This window comes from Coregonus clupeaformis, unplaced genomic scaffold (genome assembly GCF_020615455.1).
Source record: "Coregonus clupeaformis isolate EN_2021a unplaced genomic scaffold, ASM2061545v1 scaf1298, whole genome shotgun sequence".
Lineage (NCBI taxonomy): Eukaryota > Metazoa > Chordata > Actinopteri > Salmoniformes > Salmonidae > Coregonus > Coregonus clupeaformis.
The window spans coordinates 140357-156133 of record NW_025534752.1 but is presented as its reverse complement, the minus strand read 5'-3'; the positions used below and the strand labels follow the sequence as shown (position 1 = coordinate 156133).

Below are 15777 nucleotides of genomic sequence, written 5' to 3'. Positions count from 1 at the left end.
ATCGTAATTTTTTTCCATAATGGACTATGTTTTAATGTGTGTGCAATTATCTCTTTGGAAAACAAATGAAGACGATAAACAAAGCAAATAGAGATTATTGATTTTGACAGTGGTGAGTTGGTCCTTGGCGGAAGATGGAATCACTCTTGTCTCCATATATACCTATGTTTAATATCCCTTTCGAAGTATTCTCACACCGAGTCCTATCTGGTGTTAGTCGATACAGTGGTGACAAAAACTTCACCCCATAGAGGAAGTAGTTCTGCTTTCTGACAGTTCTCTAGAGCTTCAGAGGTCTGAGGAGAAACATGTTCCCATTGCACCTCTCAGTGAAGTTATGGTCACAATTTTGCGTAGTTTTTATATAGATACAGTGCCTTCGGAAAGTATTCAGACCCCTTAACTTTTTCCACATTTTGTTACGTTACAGCCTTATTCTAAAATGGATTAAATAAATGAAAAATCCTCAGCAATCTGCACACAATACCCCATAATTATTATATTATTATAAGTGAAAACAGGTTTTTAGAAATGTTTGCAAATGTATAAAATATTTAAAACATAAATACCTTATTTACATAAGTATTCAGACCCTTTGCTATGAGACTCGAAATTGAGTTAAATCTGTTTCCATTTATCATCCTTGCGATGTTTCTACAACTTGATTGGAGTCGAGGCACAGATCTGGGGAAGGGTACCAAAACATTTCTGCAGCATTGAAGGTCGCCAAGAACACAGTGGCCTTCATCATTCTTAAATGAAGAAGTTTGGAACCACCAAGACTCTTCCTAGAGCTGGCCGCCTGGCCAAACAGAGCAATCGGGGGAGAAGGGCCTTGGTCAGGGAGGTGACCAAGAACCCGATGGTCACACTGACAGATCTCTAGAGTTCCTCTGTGGAGATGGGATAACCTTCCAGGAGGACAACCATCTATGCAGCACTCCACCAATCAGGCCTTTATGGTAGAGTGGCCAGACGGAAGTCACTCCTCAGTAAAATACACATGACAGCTCGCTTGCAGTTTGCCAAAAGGCACTTAAAGACTTTCAGACCATGAGAAACAAGAATCTCTGGTCTGATGAAACCAAGATTGAACTCTTTGGCCTGAATGCCAAGCGTCACGTCTAGAGGAAACCTGGCACCATCCCTACGGTGAAGCACTGACTTGCCTAGTTAAATAAAGGTTAAATAAAAATAAAATAAATTAAATGGTGGTGGCAGAATCATGCTGTGGGGATGATTTTCAGCGGCAGGGACTAGGAGACTAGTCAGGATCGAGGCAAAGATGAACAGAGCAAAGTACAGAGAGATCCTTGGCGAAGGTTCACCTTCCAACAGGACAACGACCCTAAGCACACAGCCAAGACGACGCAGGAGTGACTTCGGGACAAGTCTCTGAATGTCCTTGAGTGGCCCAGCCAGAGCCTGGACTTAAACCTGATCGAACATCGCTGGAGAGACCTGAAAATAGCTGTGCAGCAACGCTCCCCATCCAACCTGACAGAGCTTGAGAGGATCTGCAGAGAAGAACGGGAGAAACTCCCCAAATACAGGTGTGTCAAGCTTGTAGCGTCATACCCAAGAAGACTCAAGGCTGTAATCGCTGCCAAAGGTGCTTCAACAAAGTACTGAGTAAAGGGTCTGAATACTTATGTAAATGTCTAATTTCCATTTTTTTAGCACAAATTTCTACAAACCTGTTTTTTGCTTTGTCATTATGGGGTATTGTGTGTAGATTGATGAGGGAAAAAAACGAATTTAATCAATTTTAGAATAAGGCTGTAACGTAACAAAATGTGGAACAAGTCAAGGGGTCTGAATACTTTCCGAAGGCACTGTATATTTAAGATACTCATATCCACAGCAGACCAACATCCAGTGATGTGTTACATAAAATAAAATGGATTCTGACAAAAACTCTCAGTCCTATCCACGTGCAGGCCCAAACACCTTTTGTCCCATTCACACACCAGACAGTGGCGCATTCGTTCACTTTATAATGTCTCCTTTTTTATAGCAGCAATAAACATTGTCCTTTTAGAATATGTATGTATATATATATATTAATATCTTAGAAATATACAACAGCATGATATCTCAGTCTCTCTCTAGCGTTCTCTCTTGCTCGTTCTTTTCTTGCTTTGCAATTTTCAGTCCTTCCAGGGAATGCGTCCTCAGGTTTCAAAGTGCTGTGCCAAGAAAATATTCCTTCATTTCAGTGTCCCCCCTCTCCCTCGTCTCATCTCCTTGGTTTGTCACATCTGTGGATGACAAGACATGACAGACAGTAGGTTAGAAGATGGGCAACAAATCATTCTCCCAGCAGGGGTGTAGCCTGGAGCCAATCACATCACCCCAAATGTGAAAAACTCCTGCAGTCCCTCCCTCTTCCTCCCATGACCCATGACCAATTGGAATAATGTCGCTGGTCACCCCACTCATCTGTGGCTCTCTAAATCCAGCACACCGTGTGGGGGGCCTCTAAGGTTCAAAGGTCAGGAATGTATATAGTAGGGTCAAGGGAAGTCACCAACACAGGGCCTTGTGGGAGTTTCACCAGAAGCAGTCAGCTCTCCATTGGGCCACTGACTGAATACAGCCGTTATTTGCAACCAATGGAGATGGAGTTTTAATCCCCGATTAGTAATTGAGTTTAGGGCTACGCCTCATAGGAGTTATGAGTAGGATCATTAGAAACAAGTAGCATGGACACCAGTTCTACATTCACTCAATTAAGAGCCTGTTCGTTCACAATTACGAACCAAGGGAAACACTTCCCCTTTGAATGTTAGTGTCGCGCATGAGTTAGTTCTGTCTTGAGTCCTGTACTGTGCTGACTTATAAACATGTCTGTCTATTTGTGTGATCAAGACTGGTAGCAGTTAAAAACAACAATGGACGCTAAAAATTCCCCTCCTACGCAGGTGGTTATATATATCCATGTAGCGATGGGAAAGAGATAAGGAGACTATGTTGGGAGATGATAAGTTGGATGATAAGTGTGGGTCAGAATAAATGGGCATTACTACAGACTGACCCAATATGGGGCGGACTGTCTCACACACATAAAACCCCACCCCCTAGATTCCCTTGCTTGGTGCTAGAATTTAGTGTATATAATATAGATACTGCTTTAATTTAAAGGGAATCTAAAGGGAGAAAGGGGCTGTTTTGTGTGTATTGTCTAGTTTAAGTGTCTACCATGCAAAGGGAATACACTATACTAGCTAGCTATAATATAATATACTACCTTTACAGAGTCACAGTTTTAACATCAAGAATGATGTTAAGAAGAGTATCAGAATATTACGCATGACAACAGACAATACAAACACACTTACAAGCAAACATAGTCCCACACGATTCCATATACAAACAAACAAAAACATATTCTATAAGCAAGTGAGAAGCATGCATTTCTCAGCAGGAGAAAAAAATCTAACAAATGACAGAAGTGCAAAAAGGTGGATGGATGTAGATGTGGGTGAACGGAGTATAGATCAAGTCACGTTGTTTATCGCAATATTTCGTAAACAAACCTGCAAGTTCTTTCGTTTAACTCAAGTTGTCTGGACTTGCAGTCTAATTGTGTGAATTTGCAGGAACATTTACAGGTGAGAGGGTCCTGCATAAACAAGCGCTTTCTTCTCTCTGAGCAAGGCTCACAGTGGCTGCAAGGGAAGCAAAAAGGAGAGAGAGAGAGGTCTAAGCTATAGAGCGTATCCAGCAGAAAAAGGGTGTAGACAGACACAGCCACTCATGCACCCACAACATTGGATGAACATTTGAGCAACATCAGTTCAATACTTCTTCAGCCGCTAGGTGGTGTGAAGGTTGTTTGAGGTTATGGAGCATTGTGATCGGGTTAGAAAGAGAGCACATGTAAATACTTTTCTACACACATGGGCCTGATCATGCTTGCATACACTCACACACTCTTTCTTTCACCCACTCTTTCACGCTCTCTTTCATTCATCCTCTCTAATGGCATGACAAGCACATGTGTGATTGGGTCTATGAGAATCAACATTGAATGAGAACATTTGCACTTATACACACATGATCCTGTATACACACGCACATCCACACTAACAGCCACACACACAGACACACAAAACAGGTGCATTTGATTAGGTAAAGTCCACAGCAGAAACACAGAACACATAGCATTTGCTTCCCGATCCATCCAATGACATGCTCACAAGGGAGCAGCCATCTTTAAAAACCCATCCCTCCCAAAACCTGCCTCTATTTCCCACTACAATTACCCTACAGACATGCTCCCATGAGCGCCACAAATGAATGGGATGTTAGGATGACATTAGGATGATGGTTTGGCTGAGTAAGTGCAGGCTCAGGCACAACGTAAGGATTATAGAAATACAGATCAAAGACCATCTAATCATATTAATTTCACTATAGTGGTAGCAACTTAAGACAACAGTGTTGGTCCATCCGTCTATCGTCCTTAAAACCGAAAGGCAACCCACCGAGAAAAATCCAGCCAGCAAACCAGCTGTATGCTCAGAGCTGTCTGGCAAACAACATGGATTAGTGAGGGGGCGGTAGACAGCCATACATACAGACATCATCATTACCTGACAGTTCTCACTCACGTCAACTTTAGTGGTGCGTACGCCAAAAAAAAGAAGGTTTATTTTAAAAAAATAAAGCCTTCTCATGCCAAACCAAAAGAGGTATGCATTTTACAAGATACAAACAAGTTCCTCCAAAATCAAGCCAAACCATCAAGAGAGACACAATGCCCACACGCCGCAGAAGAGGCGTTGGTATAGGCCTCAGCCCTCATCGTGCCCGTGTCTCTCTCTTTCTTTCTCTTTCTCTTTATGGTCATTGCCCATGGAAAATAGAGAACAGGGCAAAAGAGAAAAGACACCTAAGTGGAGGCAGGGACACTCATACAGAGGTCAATCAATAGAGGTTAGGCCAAAGAGGAGACAATCAATCAAGTCTGGCATCTCCCTTCTAATCTAGTCTCCTCATTAGCAGTGGGATCGATCCCTGTTTGAATGTGTGTGTGTGTCTGTGTCAATGCAAATGCATGTGTAAATGTAAATGCATCCACTGTTGCCTGTGTAAATCAGTCTATGCATATCAAGGGCTCGATTTTCGGCTGGCGTTAAGGCGGCACTACTGTCAAATGCTCGTTAGTTTGCAATTTCGTCATGTAAAAACTAGCGCACTGGCATTTTCTGGCCCTAACGCCAGGTTCGGTAATTGACCTGTCTTATATCAGCACGCTTGCGCTCAGATGGGAGGGGTGCTAATTTCAGGCAGCACTGGTAGGGATATTTAAGACCAACCAAAAGCTGGTTTTAGCGGTAACGCAGTTGGTTATGGCATGAATTTTGACAGCGGAAATGTAGCCTATCCAGCCGTGACGCACACTGCCCATATGCGCATGGAACAAGAGTCGCCTAATGTGCTTTTGGTGCCTGTATATTTCGTATATAGAAACATAAAAAACTCATGTTTATTCCCATTTTGTTTTATTTGGTTAAAAACCAAGCATAGCCTCCCCTCCTCTCAATTAAGGCTTTTCTTTGTCCTGCCCAGTGCAATCACAAAGTAGTCAAGACTGTCGATAAAGTGTTTGGCTCCTGAGACTGCTTGAGAGGAGTAAAACAGTGAGCTGACATTCCCTTTTTATCTATGCATTGTAGGTAGGCCCACATTATTTTAGCCATGCAGGTCCCATTTTGGATGTGCGTAAAACCCCCTCCATGATGTACTGTCATGCCCATCATGAAATGAGAGATGAGAACCTTGTTGAACACCAGTGAACCTCATATTTAGAAGTTATCTGTAACCTGTAACTATTGCCTGTGTTTCCGTTTCATATGTTCAAAACCCAAGCCCTCCCTTAGGCCTACTATAACGAAGGCTGGTTCAACAGCAATGCGTTTATTTTTATCCTGCCGATTTTATGATATCATTACATTTTACAATTATTTCTTGTTGTTGTTTAAAAAAAACAGATGGGTTATAATAAAATTAAAGAAAAACAAGCAATCTTATTAGAATGATTCACCTTCCTGGTTTTATGGTTACAACGTTCGTGGCGCAATGCAACTTCTGGAGATGTTTTTTCAAATGTTTTGTCATTTAGCAGACGCTCTTATCCAGAGCGACTTACAGTTAAGTGAGTGCATACATTTTTTTTTTTTTCCCCATACTGGCCCCCCGAACCCACAACCCTGGCGTTGCAAGCGCCATGCTCTACCAACTGAGCTACACGGGACTACATGAGAAGTGTGAATGCAATGTGATCTGTGAGATGGTTCCAATTATGTTCATAAAACATAGGCCTACTTGGAGCAGTATAACGATTATCCCTTTCTCTTTCTCTTTGTCCAGCTACTGTGAAAAGGTTTTGATGTGCGTAAAAACCCTCCATAGTCTGCGTTGTTTTAATATTATATGCCCATGCGGAGAAATTATGGTGCCTGTAAGTGTGACATAGCCTATTTAAAACAAGTTGTTGTTTTTTCGTTTTGTTTAGAATTTTATTAGAACTATTGGTTCTCTTTGTAGGCCTTATCAATCATGAATTTAATCTTGCTTATTGACAATGTTTGGCATGTCCATGCTCAGCCATAATGCAATTTACAGTAGGCCTAGCCCCTATATCAGGGTGAATGCTATTGAAGCCATGCAATTACGTAGAACAATGTGGACTGCAAATGGGTTAAAGTTAACGTATTTAGCAAAGATAGGTCTTCATTTTGTTATTTAGTTTCTGTAAGCCATTTAACAAACTACATTGGAATTGGAGTTGTTCCAAGTCAATACATAAAAGACCGTAAATACACAACTTGAAGCAACCACATATTTCACATGGAGCATGTTCTGATTGGCCAGTGAAGGGCCAAGCCTCGACACACCCACAACTAGTTTATTTATCAAAACCCAGCCCTTTCGCGCCAACACCAGCAAGTGTGCCGATAATTGTAATAGTGAAAACAGCAAACATATTTATGACACACCACTGACCCTATAGCGCTGCCGCCTGCGCTTAGATTTAACATTGCGTTAGGTTTGTTAAATAGAGCCCCAAGTGTGTGTCTAGAGTATTATGTACAGTATGCATGTGAGTGAATGAATGGGCATTCTTTTTCCCTGCACCCCACCCTGGCCTGGCTGAGGTGAGCTGTCTGCCTACGTGCTGGGTGACAGGCAGAGGTGTGTGTGGCACAGCACGGGGACAAGGCTCAGCTCAGCCCCATGACAAACGGATTTGATTTAGCCCTCTCAGCTAGCTAACATGATCCCATCTCTCCTCCACTGATCCATGGGCTTTAACCCTGCATGGTTCTTATCTAATTAAAACAAGGGACGTCCTCTGACGTGCCAGCTGCAGCTGAGGTGGCTAAAGACATTTACACACACACGTCTCACACACTTACACACACATCCCTGCATCAACACTGACAGTCGGTCTGTTTCCCTCCCTCCACACTGCCTGTAACTAACCATGTCCACAGCATCTCTGTCTCATCCACTATTTACAACGGTCAAAATAAAATAACTGAATGACACCTGTTGCTATGATTACACTGTGGAAGTAGCCACGAGGGCCGAGGGTCAGGCTTGAGCAACTGGAGCTTAGAAGAAGGCTGCTGGACAGCCCGGCCAGTCACAGGTGGTCTGGCGCTAGCTAACTACCTCAACTGTTACAGCCGCACAGTAAAGCACTAAACCAACCGCCATAAAATCAACAGATCCTGGCAGGAGGACAAACCAAGTAAAAAAAAATAAAAATCCATTATCTTATCAGCACCAGTAAAGATAGAGGAGAGAGGCAGTTTTTTCCACAAGGTGTGCTGCTAGTCCTCTAACGCCATGAGGCGTGAAGGGAACATGGAGAACTAGGCCTCTACCTCCCCTCCCTTCCTCGCCATGTTAAATAGAGAGAGACAGGGCTATGTGGTGCGGTGTAGGAGCCTATGAGGTGCTGCTAATCCCTATCACTAGTAGAAGGCACCCTAACACTTCCTCTCACCACCCTTTAAAATGATCGACTCAATCCTATCAGCAGGAGCAGGGCAGCTGCCGACTTCTCAGTACGGCAGGGGTAAAAGATACTGCAGCTTCCCCGTTACTATTAGCATTAGCATTAGCTTAGCGCTACCCCACATGGTCGCTGGTACCAAAGTGTCCAGCTGGCTGCATCTCATCTGCATGTACAGTGGCCAATCAACACGAGGAATATTGAAGACATTAATACTGATTGGTTCGGGAGGATTAGGCCCCAGCCCTCTATGTTGAATTAAAGGTATCTGTGGGAATGGGATGATGATTGGTTGGGAAACTGGTCAATCAAAATATTCAGATGTTTTGGGGCTGGCAGATAGAGCTGTTTTGACAGTTTGAATATCAGAGTGGGAGCTAAACTAAACTCAGACATCTCCCTACCCTCATCCCACAAATACCTCAACAATAACAACACAAAAAGTGTACTTACTTTTCTTTCTTTGCTTTAACTTCTGGCTTTGGTCTGAAATTAGGAGGAAAATAGAGAACAAAACCTTTAGCTTTATATTTTGCTTTTTATTAAAGGCCCAGTGCAGTCAAAAACATTATTTTCCTATGTTTTATATATATTTCCACACTATGAGGTTGGAATAATAATAATGTCCTTTTAGTGTAAGAGCTGTTTGAAAAGACCGCCTGAAATGTCAGCCTGTTTGGGTGGGATGGAGTTTTGGCCTAAATAATTAGTTAATAGACCAATAAGAAAGAGACAGTAATAGCAAAATAAGAAGCTATTTTTGTTTCTTTTTGAACATTTAAATTGAAAACAATCACAGTAAGGTACTTAATTGTTATTTGATATTGAGATAAAAACAGCTGCATTGGACCTTTAACCAGTAAGCAAAAACACTGTGAAGCCTGAAATCATTATAGGCCTGAGAAAAGATTCTTACCTGCATTCACACTTTCGATGTTCTGTGAAACTTAACTGAAAATTATGTTGCGATACTCTCTGTTTCACTCTTATTACCTGTAGAGAAAAATAAAATATGAAACATTAAAATTCACATTGAAAAGGGGTTTGTAGTCTCTTACTTGGGTCACTCACCCCCGCCCAAACCAAATTCCTCTGCCGCAACATTACTACCTCAGAGATTCTTAGTGAGTGATTGCTCTGACCATTGACAAAGTGGTCACAGTCTGACCACTGTGACCACTAGCTAACCGGTCGGTGAAGACCGACCGACACCATAGCCAGGCATGCGCTGTATCACATTACTTTAGCTTATTCCTTTCCACCCTAGGCCCATACCAACAGTAAGTCCTACTCCTGACCGTGGCCAAAAGAGACGTCAACCACATAAACAGGGGCGTAAACAGGGTGTGAAACAAAATAGCTGACATGCCAGGCCCCTGCTGCTTCACTTTTTCCATGGGACAGAGAGAGAAAGCAAAGCAAGAGCAGAGAGAGAGAGAGAGAGAGAGAGAGAGAGAGAGAGAGAGAGAGAGAGAGAGAGAGAGAGAGAGAGAGAGAGAGAGAGAGAGAGAGAGAGAGAGAGAGAGAGAGAGAGACAGAGAGAGACAGAGAGAGACAGAGACAGAGACACAGAAAACCAGTGAGAAGAGGAATGGAAGAAAGAAAGGACACCGGGAGATATGGAAGAAAGAGGGGTGTTGTAAGTGATATGAGAGAGATGGAATGAGAGTGAGAGGGGAGAGCGAGAGTTGAACAAATCCCCTGTTCGCCGGTCCCGGCGAGAGTTGGAGTTGGAGCTTACCTCCATGGTAACGTTTTTTGTTTCCGTGGGGACACACTCCAGCGCCTCGTCGTTGCAGCATCCGGCACAGCGCATGAGCACCACACACGAGGGGATGTAGGCGTGCTCGATCTCATCTGGATATTCCTGGAAGATGTCCACCAGCATCTCCCGTGTCCGACACATGCTCTTGTTATACACGTCCATGAACGGGACCACTGCAGGAGGAAGAGCAGAGGGAGAACGTCAGTACTGCTTCCTTCTCATCCTCACTCTGACATAGATAACTGTCAGTAACAGTAAGATTCCTTGAGGAGAAGACAGTAACATCAGTTGCAACCCTACCACAAAACTGCTATACTGTAGAGTACAGCACATCCATCCTCTCCACTTGCTCTCCAATGCATTCTCGCTTTCATCCTCCTTTCCTCCCTCATTCCCCAGTTGTGCCCCTTTTTTCTCCTTTATCCTAACTCTCCATGCCTCCTCTACTTCCTAGAAACCCCCTGTCATCCACCCATCTGCTCTGGTTCCGCTCGGCAGTGGAAGAGAGTACTTGTGTGCCTTTGTGGTCGTCAAAAGGTACAGGCATTCGTTTCCTGAGTGGTGCCCATTACTAAAGCCAGCTTAGCAGATAAACAAAGCCACATATATATGGCTTCAGATGCAACAACGCAGACTATTGTGCTGACAAGGATCTTAATGTCCCTCCAGCAAAACAAAACAAAATTATGTCAAACCTGCTCGTGCTCACAGCTGTCTAAAGCCCACCACACACATTCAAACCCACACACAGGGACAATTACATCACATCCACACGTTTAAGCTACATGCCATATACATACAACCCACAATTCATCAGATGCTGACTAACCCTACCCATCTCCATCCCAGAATAATCCCCCACCCTCCATCCTATAGACTGGCTTCCCAGCGACCCCGTCCCCCTCCTGATCCCCAGGTCGTCCGAGCAGCCCATGACCTCAGGCTGTGCTGTGCCAGGGTTCACCTCTGACATGTGACCCCCGGAAGCCCTCCCCTTAACCAGTCGGCCTGGTCAGTTCCGGCCTAATGCTACAACAACATCCTGACACACCACTGCCTGCCTGCCGTAGCTGGCTCTGTTACTCCTTCTCAAACCATGCACTGCTGCTGCTAGCCCCTGGATGACCTGCCTGGCCAGCAGATGCAGTGTCCACTACCTCCCTTTCTACCTCCCAGCACCTGCTCTCAGAGGAGACGGCCAGGCCAGCCTGCAGGCCTGTGGGGGGTTGAAAGGCTGTCTGTCTCGCTGCCAGGGACAGGAGTGTCTCCGTCTACAGCCCAAGGTCACCAGCCCAGCACGTCTCCCTGTGCTGTTCTGGCTCAGCGGAGCCCTACAGTCTCTCTCTGCACAGCTGCTGCTTCACACTCTGTCTAGCAGAGTTCTAGTACTCAAACAACATTTGTTTTAATGTGTGTGTGTGTGTGTGTGTGTGTGTGTGTGTGTGTGTGTGTGTGTGTGTGTGTGTGTGTGTGTGTGTGTGTGTAGAGAGAGAAATGAAGGCCAGAAGCCACCCACAGGTGTCAAAGAAGAGGAAGGGAGTCGCTGCCCTTGTGCTGACAATAACAAACAACCACAATTCAATTCCTGTGTTTTCTCTGCTGAGGACCAGTCCCTAATGCATCACAGTGAGTAACCTGCCTGTGTCCACTATTGACTAACATGGCTAACCTTGAACACAGCTAACAAGTGAAACATACTCTGTCACTGTCAATAAACAAACATAACCATGCACACAGCCTTGGACCGAGGCTGACATGCTTTGTCCAATATAAATGATACAATCTGACCATGTGTTTGCCACATGAATTTAGCAGTGGCCTTGAATTCATGCAGTAACCTTGTCTGTTAACATATACCAGACTATTTGGATCAGACACGCTTTCATGGTAATTCCAAAGTCCCAAGTAAAGCCTTTCACCCAGGGACTCACCACTAAGACTTCAATAGAGCACCATGGGGTCCTATATGATACCCATCTTCTCTCACTCGATAGAGAGGTAGCATTGCTACAATGTAAAGATTGTGTTATGACAAAAGCCACGTGCAATAGCCATGTGCAATAGCCAATGTGTCAAAAACTCATGTTCATTGAAGGCCTAAACTTGAAAAAGTCTGTTCTGGGAAAATTCAGATTCAGAATATTTCCACTAGGTGGCTATGCACCCACCAAATACCAAATAAAGGGAAACACTGAGAAGAAACTTCTACAATACTGCACTTGTAATACATTTGTACATTCAGCACTTACCATCATTTTTACTCTTCTCCCCTTCCTTGGGTATGTGGGCTGTCTGTAAAAAAACAACAACATGTTGTTAGAGCAAGCTTGATGTCTTAGCCTATGTCATGCTAATTTGTTCTATGGTAGGCTCTGCATCACGTTTTATAAAGGCAATGCAGTTTTGCCTCCCTGAATTATGTAAATATAATTTCCATAATGTAATTGCATGCACAATCATTTTTGATATGTAATTAAGCCATGCTTCAATGTATGGCATTAGCTTATTATACAGCAAGACTGCAATACATTCCCTCTTTATTATGACAGCTAGCCTACTTCATTGAATATTTTCCCGCCTTTGGGCAAGTGCAGAGGGAAAATGGCATTACAGCAGCCTTCAGTCACGTTATCACCGGACGTTGACTGTTGCAATAGCTCTTCAATATTGCGTGAGAAAGAAGCCGATTTAATCTTATAGATGAAAGACAGTGAGGTGGGTTGCCCATTGTTAGCCTTTACACGTTGTACAGATTATCATAAACATTTGAGAGAATATATTTATGACATTTTTTGGATTAGGCTAGTGAAATGACGCAACTCATTTCACTTTTAGGTCACTCAAAATTCAGATTTAGCCTAGCCTACTATTGTGTTGACATTAATGCTGGGTGCATTGTGCATTTGCAAAAGTTATAATAATAATAATAATAATAATAATAATAATAATAATAATAATAAAGCCTAATAATAATATAACATACAGGGTTAATTGGATAGGCTTATGACACTTTTTCCAAAAGGACCAAAATGAATGTCAAACGTCAGGATTAACAATTCAACAGTGACATAAAATCTTTCATTAGGCCTATCATTTACAGAAAGTGAATACATTATAAGTGGCCTACCCACCTAGCAGCAAGTGACGAGGTTGAGCGACAAGGGCGATCACCTCATTAATGAAACATGCAACAGCACTCTATTCCTAATTCATCGAACGCATCTGATCCCCCTCCGATTTAAATGGAATGCTCACCTTTACTGCATACAAATGAAGCTGAAGCAGCGCTGCAAATAATAATTGTACAAAACTGCCAATGTTCATGATTGTAATTCCGGAGGTGAGTAGTACGGTTGTACTAAAATTTCAGCTGTCGTTTGGATCAGACACAATAATAGAAAAAAACCACAAAAAATACAACAATTTCTTGATAATCTTGGTTATAGTAAAATCAAATCCATCCAAACATGGCAGATGTGCCACCTGAGAGGAATCCTTTTATTATTATTATTGCAACCGCCTCTAAGGAATCTCAGAGAATAGCCCCAAAGAAAGGTAACATCCAAAATGTGTCGGTCATCCGGAGACTCTTCCAAGATTTCTATTCTACATCCACATTAGAAACCCCATAATGGACTGAACATCTCTGTTCTATTATCTGCTCACCAGGATGAAAACTTTCAATTCCTTCTGAATGCAACTTTACGCATTGCCTTCGCCGTGTGAAAGCGGCGCATGAGTTATAACAACATTGATCACAGTAGTGAGTGATCGTTTGCCGGTGCAAAGTGATCCGTTAGCAATCCTCCTTGAAACGCACTGAACCGGTCTCCCTTTCCTTGTCTTGATTTTTTAATTGATTTTACTATGACTTTGTTTCGCTTCAAAGTTTGGAAGTCCAGGCGCAGAATAGAGAGATCTTGTCATACACCTCCGTTGCTCGCTCGTGTAGCGCGTTTACTGTTCTATGATCATGAGCTATTGAGTTTAGCAATAGGACGGGTCTACAGTAGGATGACGCTTGCGCTCATTGGCTAGATCACCAATGTGGGCGGTACTGGTTGGCTGGCGAGGGGTGGTGGGCGCTGTGCCATAAAATATTTAACAGTGACGTTCACATCGTGCGATTTGGTGAGTGCTTAAATCACAACTTTGATGCAAATGACACTTTTGAAATGGGAAGTATTAAATGTAAAATAGTTAGTTGTGTTGTTGTTGCCTTTCATGGCTGTGCCACTAGAGATCCTGGTTCATCGGCTTTTCACACCGGAGGAGGAATGGCCGGCATGTAGCTCAGTTGGTAAGCATGGCGTTTAGTTTGTTTGATTCCCACGGGGGAGTATGAAAAATACAATATCCCACTCTTATGTCTGGATAAGCTCTGCTAAATGACTAATGTATTAATTCTTGTTGCCTTTCTGGCTACAATGAATCATTCAAAAGCTGCAAATAATAGCTTCGTGATAGCCTATACCATTTTGTGGAATATTAGAATTGACATACTTCTTATTTTGCAACCAAATTTGTATGTTATAAGTTTCGGCAAGTGAGACAGTTCCCATAAACAATGCGAAAATACCCAATTAGACTAGACTAGTGCAGGAATCGCTTTTGCACCTAAAGTTAACTTCAAGTGCTTGGAGGTGGTGGTGCATACATGTTTTTAGTTGATCAGTTAAACAGAGATTGTAGCCTATATTGGACATTAGAGCCTCCTGGATCTCTAAAAGGATACAGAGTACAGTAGGTGAGAATGTTCAGGTATGAAAGAGTGGAGGGACTTGCAATGGCCTGGCCTGCATAATGTTTTGCTTTTGTTGTACAACACAGATGATGCCGAGTTCAGGAATCATAAAAGGCTCATTCCATAGCCTCATTATCATAGCACTTTCTAGGTACTGAAAGTTGCAAGAAAATGTCCTTATTAGAAAGTAAGTCAAACTTTAGAAAATGTCATTATATGTTCCCAAGTGAGAATGGCACTTGTGATCAGGTGAGCTTTAGGAAGCTCTTAGCTAGGCATGACTGAGCCAACACAATCAACTGAAACATGTCAGATACATGACTTGCATGGACATGTTGTTTGATATTATAGTTTTTTTAAGCATTTAAGCATTCCAAAAGCACAATTGTTTTTGGTATTCGTCCTCTTTCAACTGTCATGTAAAAAGAGAACAAGTCATACATATCCAATAATTGCTTTCAGATCTTTATGTGTAGGGCAGATCAATGCCTGCTGCATATTTGTTACACAAGGAATTTAATTTAATAGGGGGACTGCATGAGTCTGTACGGATGTGATATCTCACTCACTCACTCACTCACACACACACACACACACACACACACACACACACGGAGAGAGAGAGCGAGATACATAGAACCTCCACCCTCTCTCGCTTCAGTTCTCACACCCACAGTCCCTCATCTCACCAATACTGCCCCTCAAAACATACTCTCACTAAGACACACTCAATCTCAAAATACGCACAGAGACAGAATATCCATATACTCTAAATCCCATCTCCCCTGCACCAACTCCATCCCTTGGTGCCCCAGTAGAAGCATGCATGTTCCCCATTCACTATAACATTGTCCCAGTATTCCGCCATAAAAACAATGGGTCACTGCTCTTTCTCTCTCTCTCAAACACTGCTTTAGTGGAGGCCCTCCACATAGTTTCCATGGTTTCTGGCCTCTCCAACTTCCCTCACCTCTTTTGTTGTTGTATTTTCTCCTTTCTTTCTCACATGAGACGGGATCCATAGCGAGGACAGCCCCAGGGCTGAGGACCTTGTTGTGTTGATTAGCTTCCTGAGGCTTCTAAAGGAGTTTCAATATCGATTTAATGAGAGTATAGCAACTCTGTCCAGCCTAGCACTCCCCATCTACGATTCACATACCCATACACAATGCAAGGTGTTGATTATTTTTTTTTATAAACATGGTTTATTTCCCCTACATGGAAAAGTTTGTAGTG

General features: G+C 42.9%; 1 protein-coding gene across 3 annotated transcripts; it reads right to left on the bottom strand.

Moving 5' to 3' along the window:
• Positions 1 to 2136: 2136 nt before the first annotated feature.
• On the bottom strand, positions 2137 to 13753 carry vegfaa (vascular endothelial growth factor Aa). 3 transcript variants are annotated; one of them, XM_041853390.2, is made up of 7 exons: positions 13053 to 13753; positions 12047 to 12089; positions 9774 to 9970; positions 8949 to 9025; positions 8486 to 8518; positions 3540 to 3671; positions 2137 to 2261 (listed from the first exon to the last, which is right to left on the bottom strand). In XM_041853390.2, exons 1-7 carry the CDS (start codon positions 13119 to 13121, stop codon positions 2240 to 2242), a joined length of 573 nt encoding a protein of 190 aa, XP_041709324.1. In that variant the 5' UTR covers positions 13122 to 13753; the 3' UTR covers positions 2137 to 2239. The 3 variants fall into 3 exon arrangements, with proteins under 3 accessions (XP_041709324.1, XP_041709323.1, XP_041709325.1); XM_041853389.2 differs by having other exon boundaries at positions 2137 to 3671; XM_041853391.2 differs by lacking the exon at positions 3540 to 3671.
• Between the last annotated feature and the right edge of the window lie 2024 nt (positions 13754 to 15777).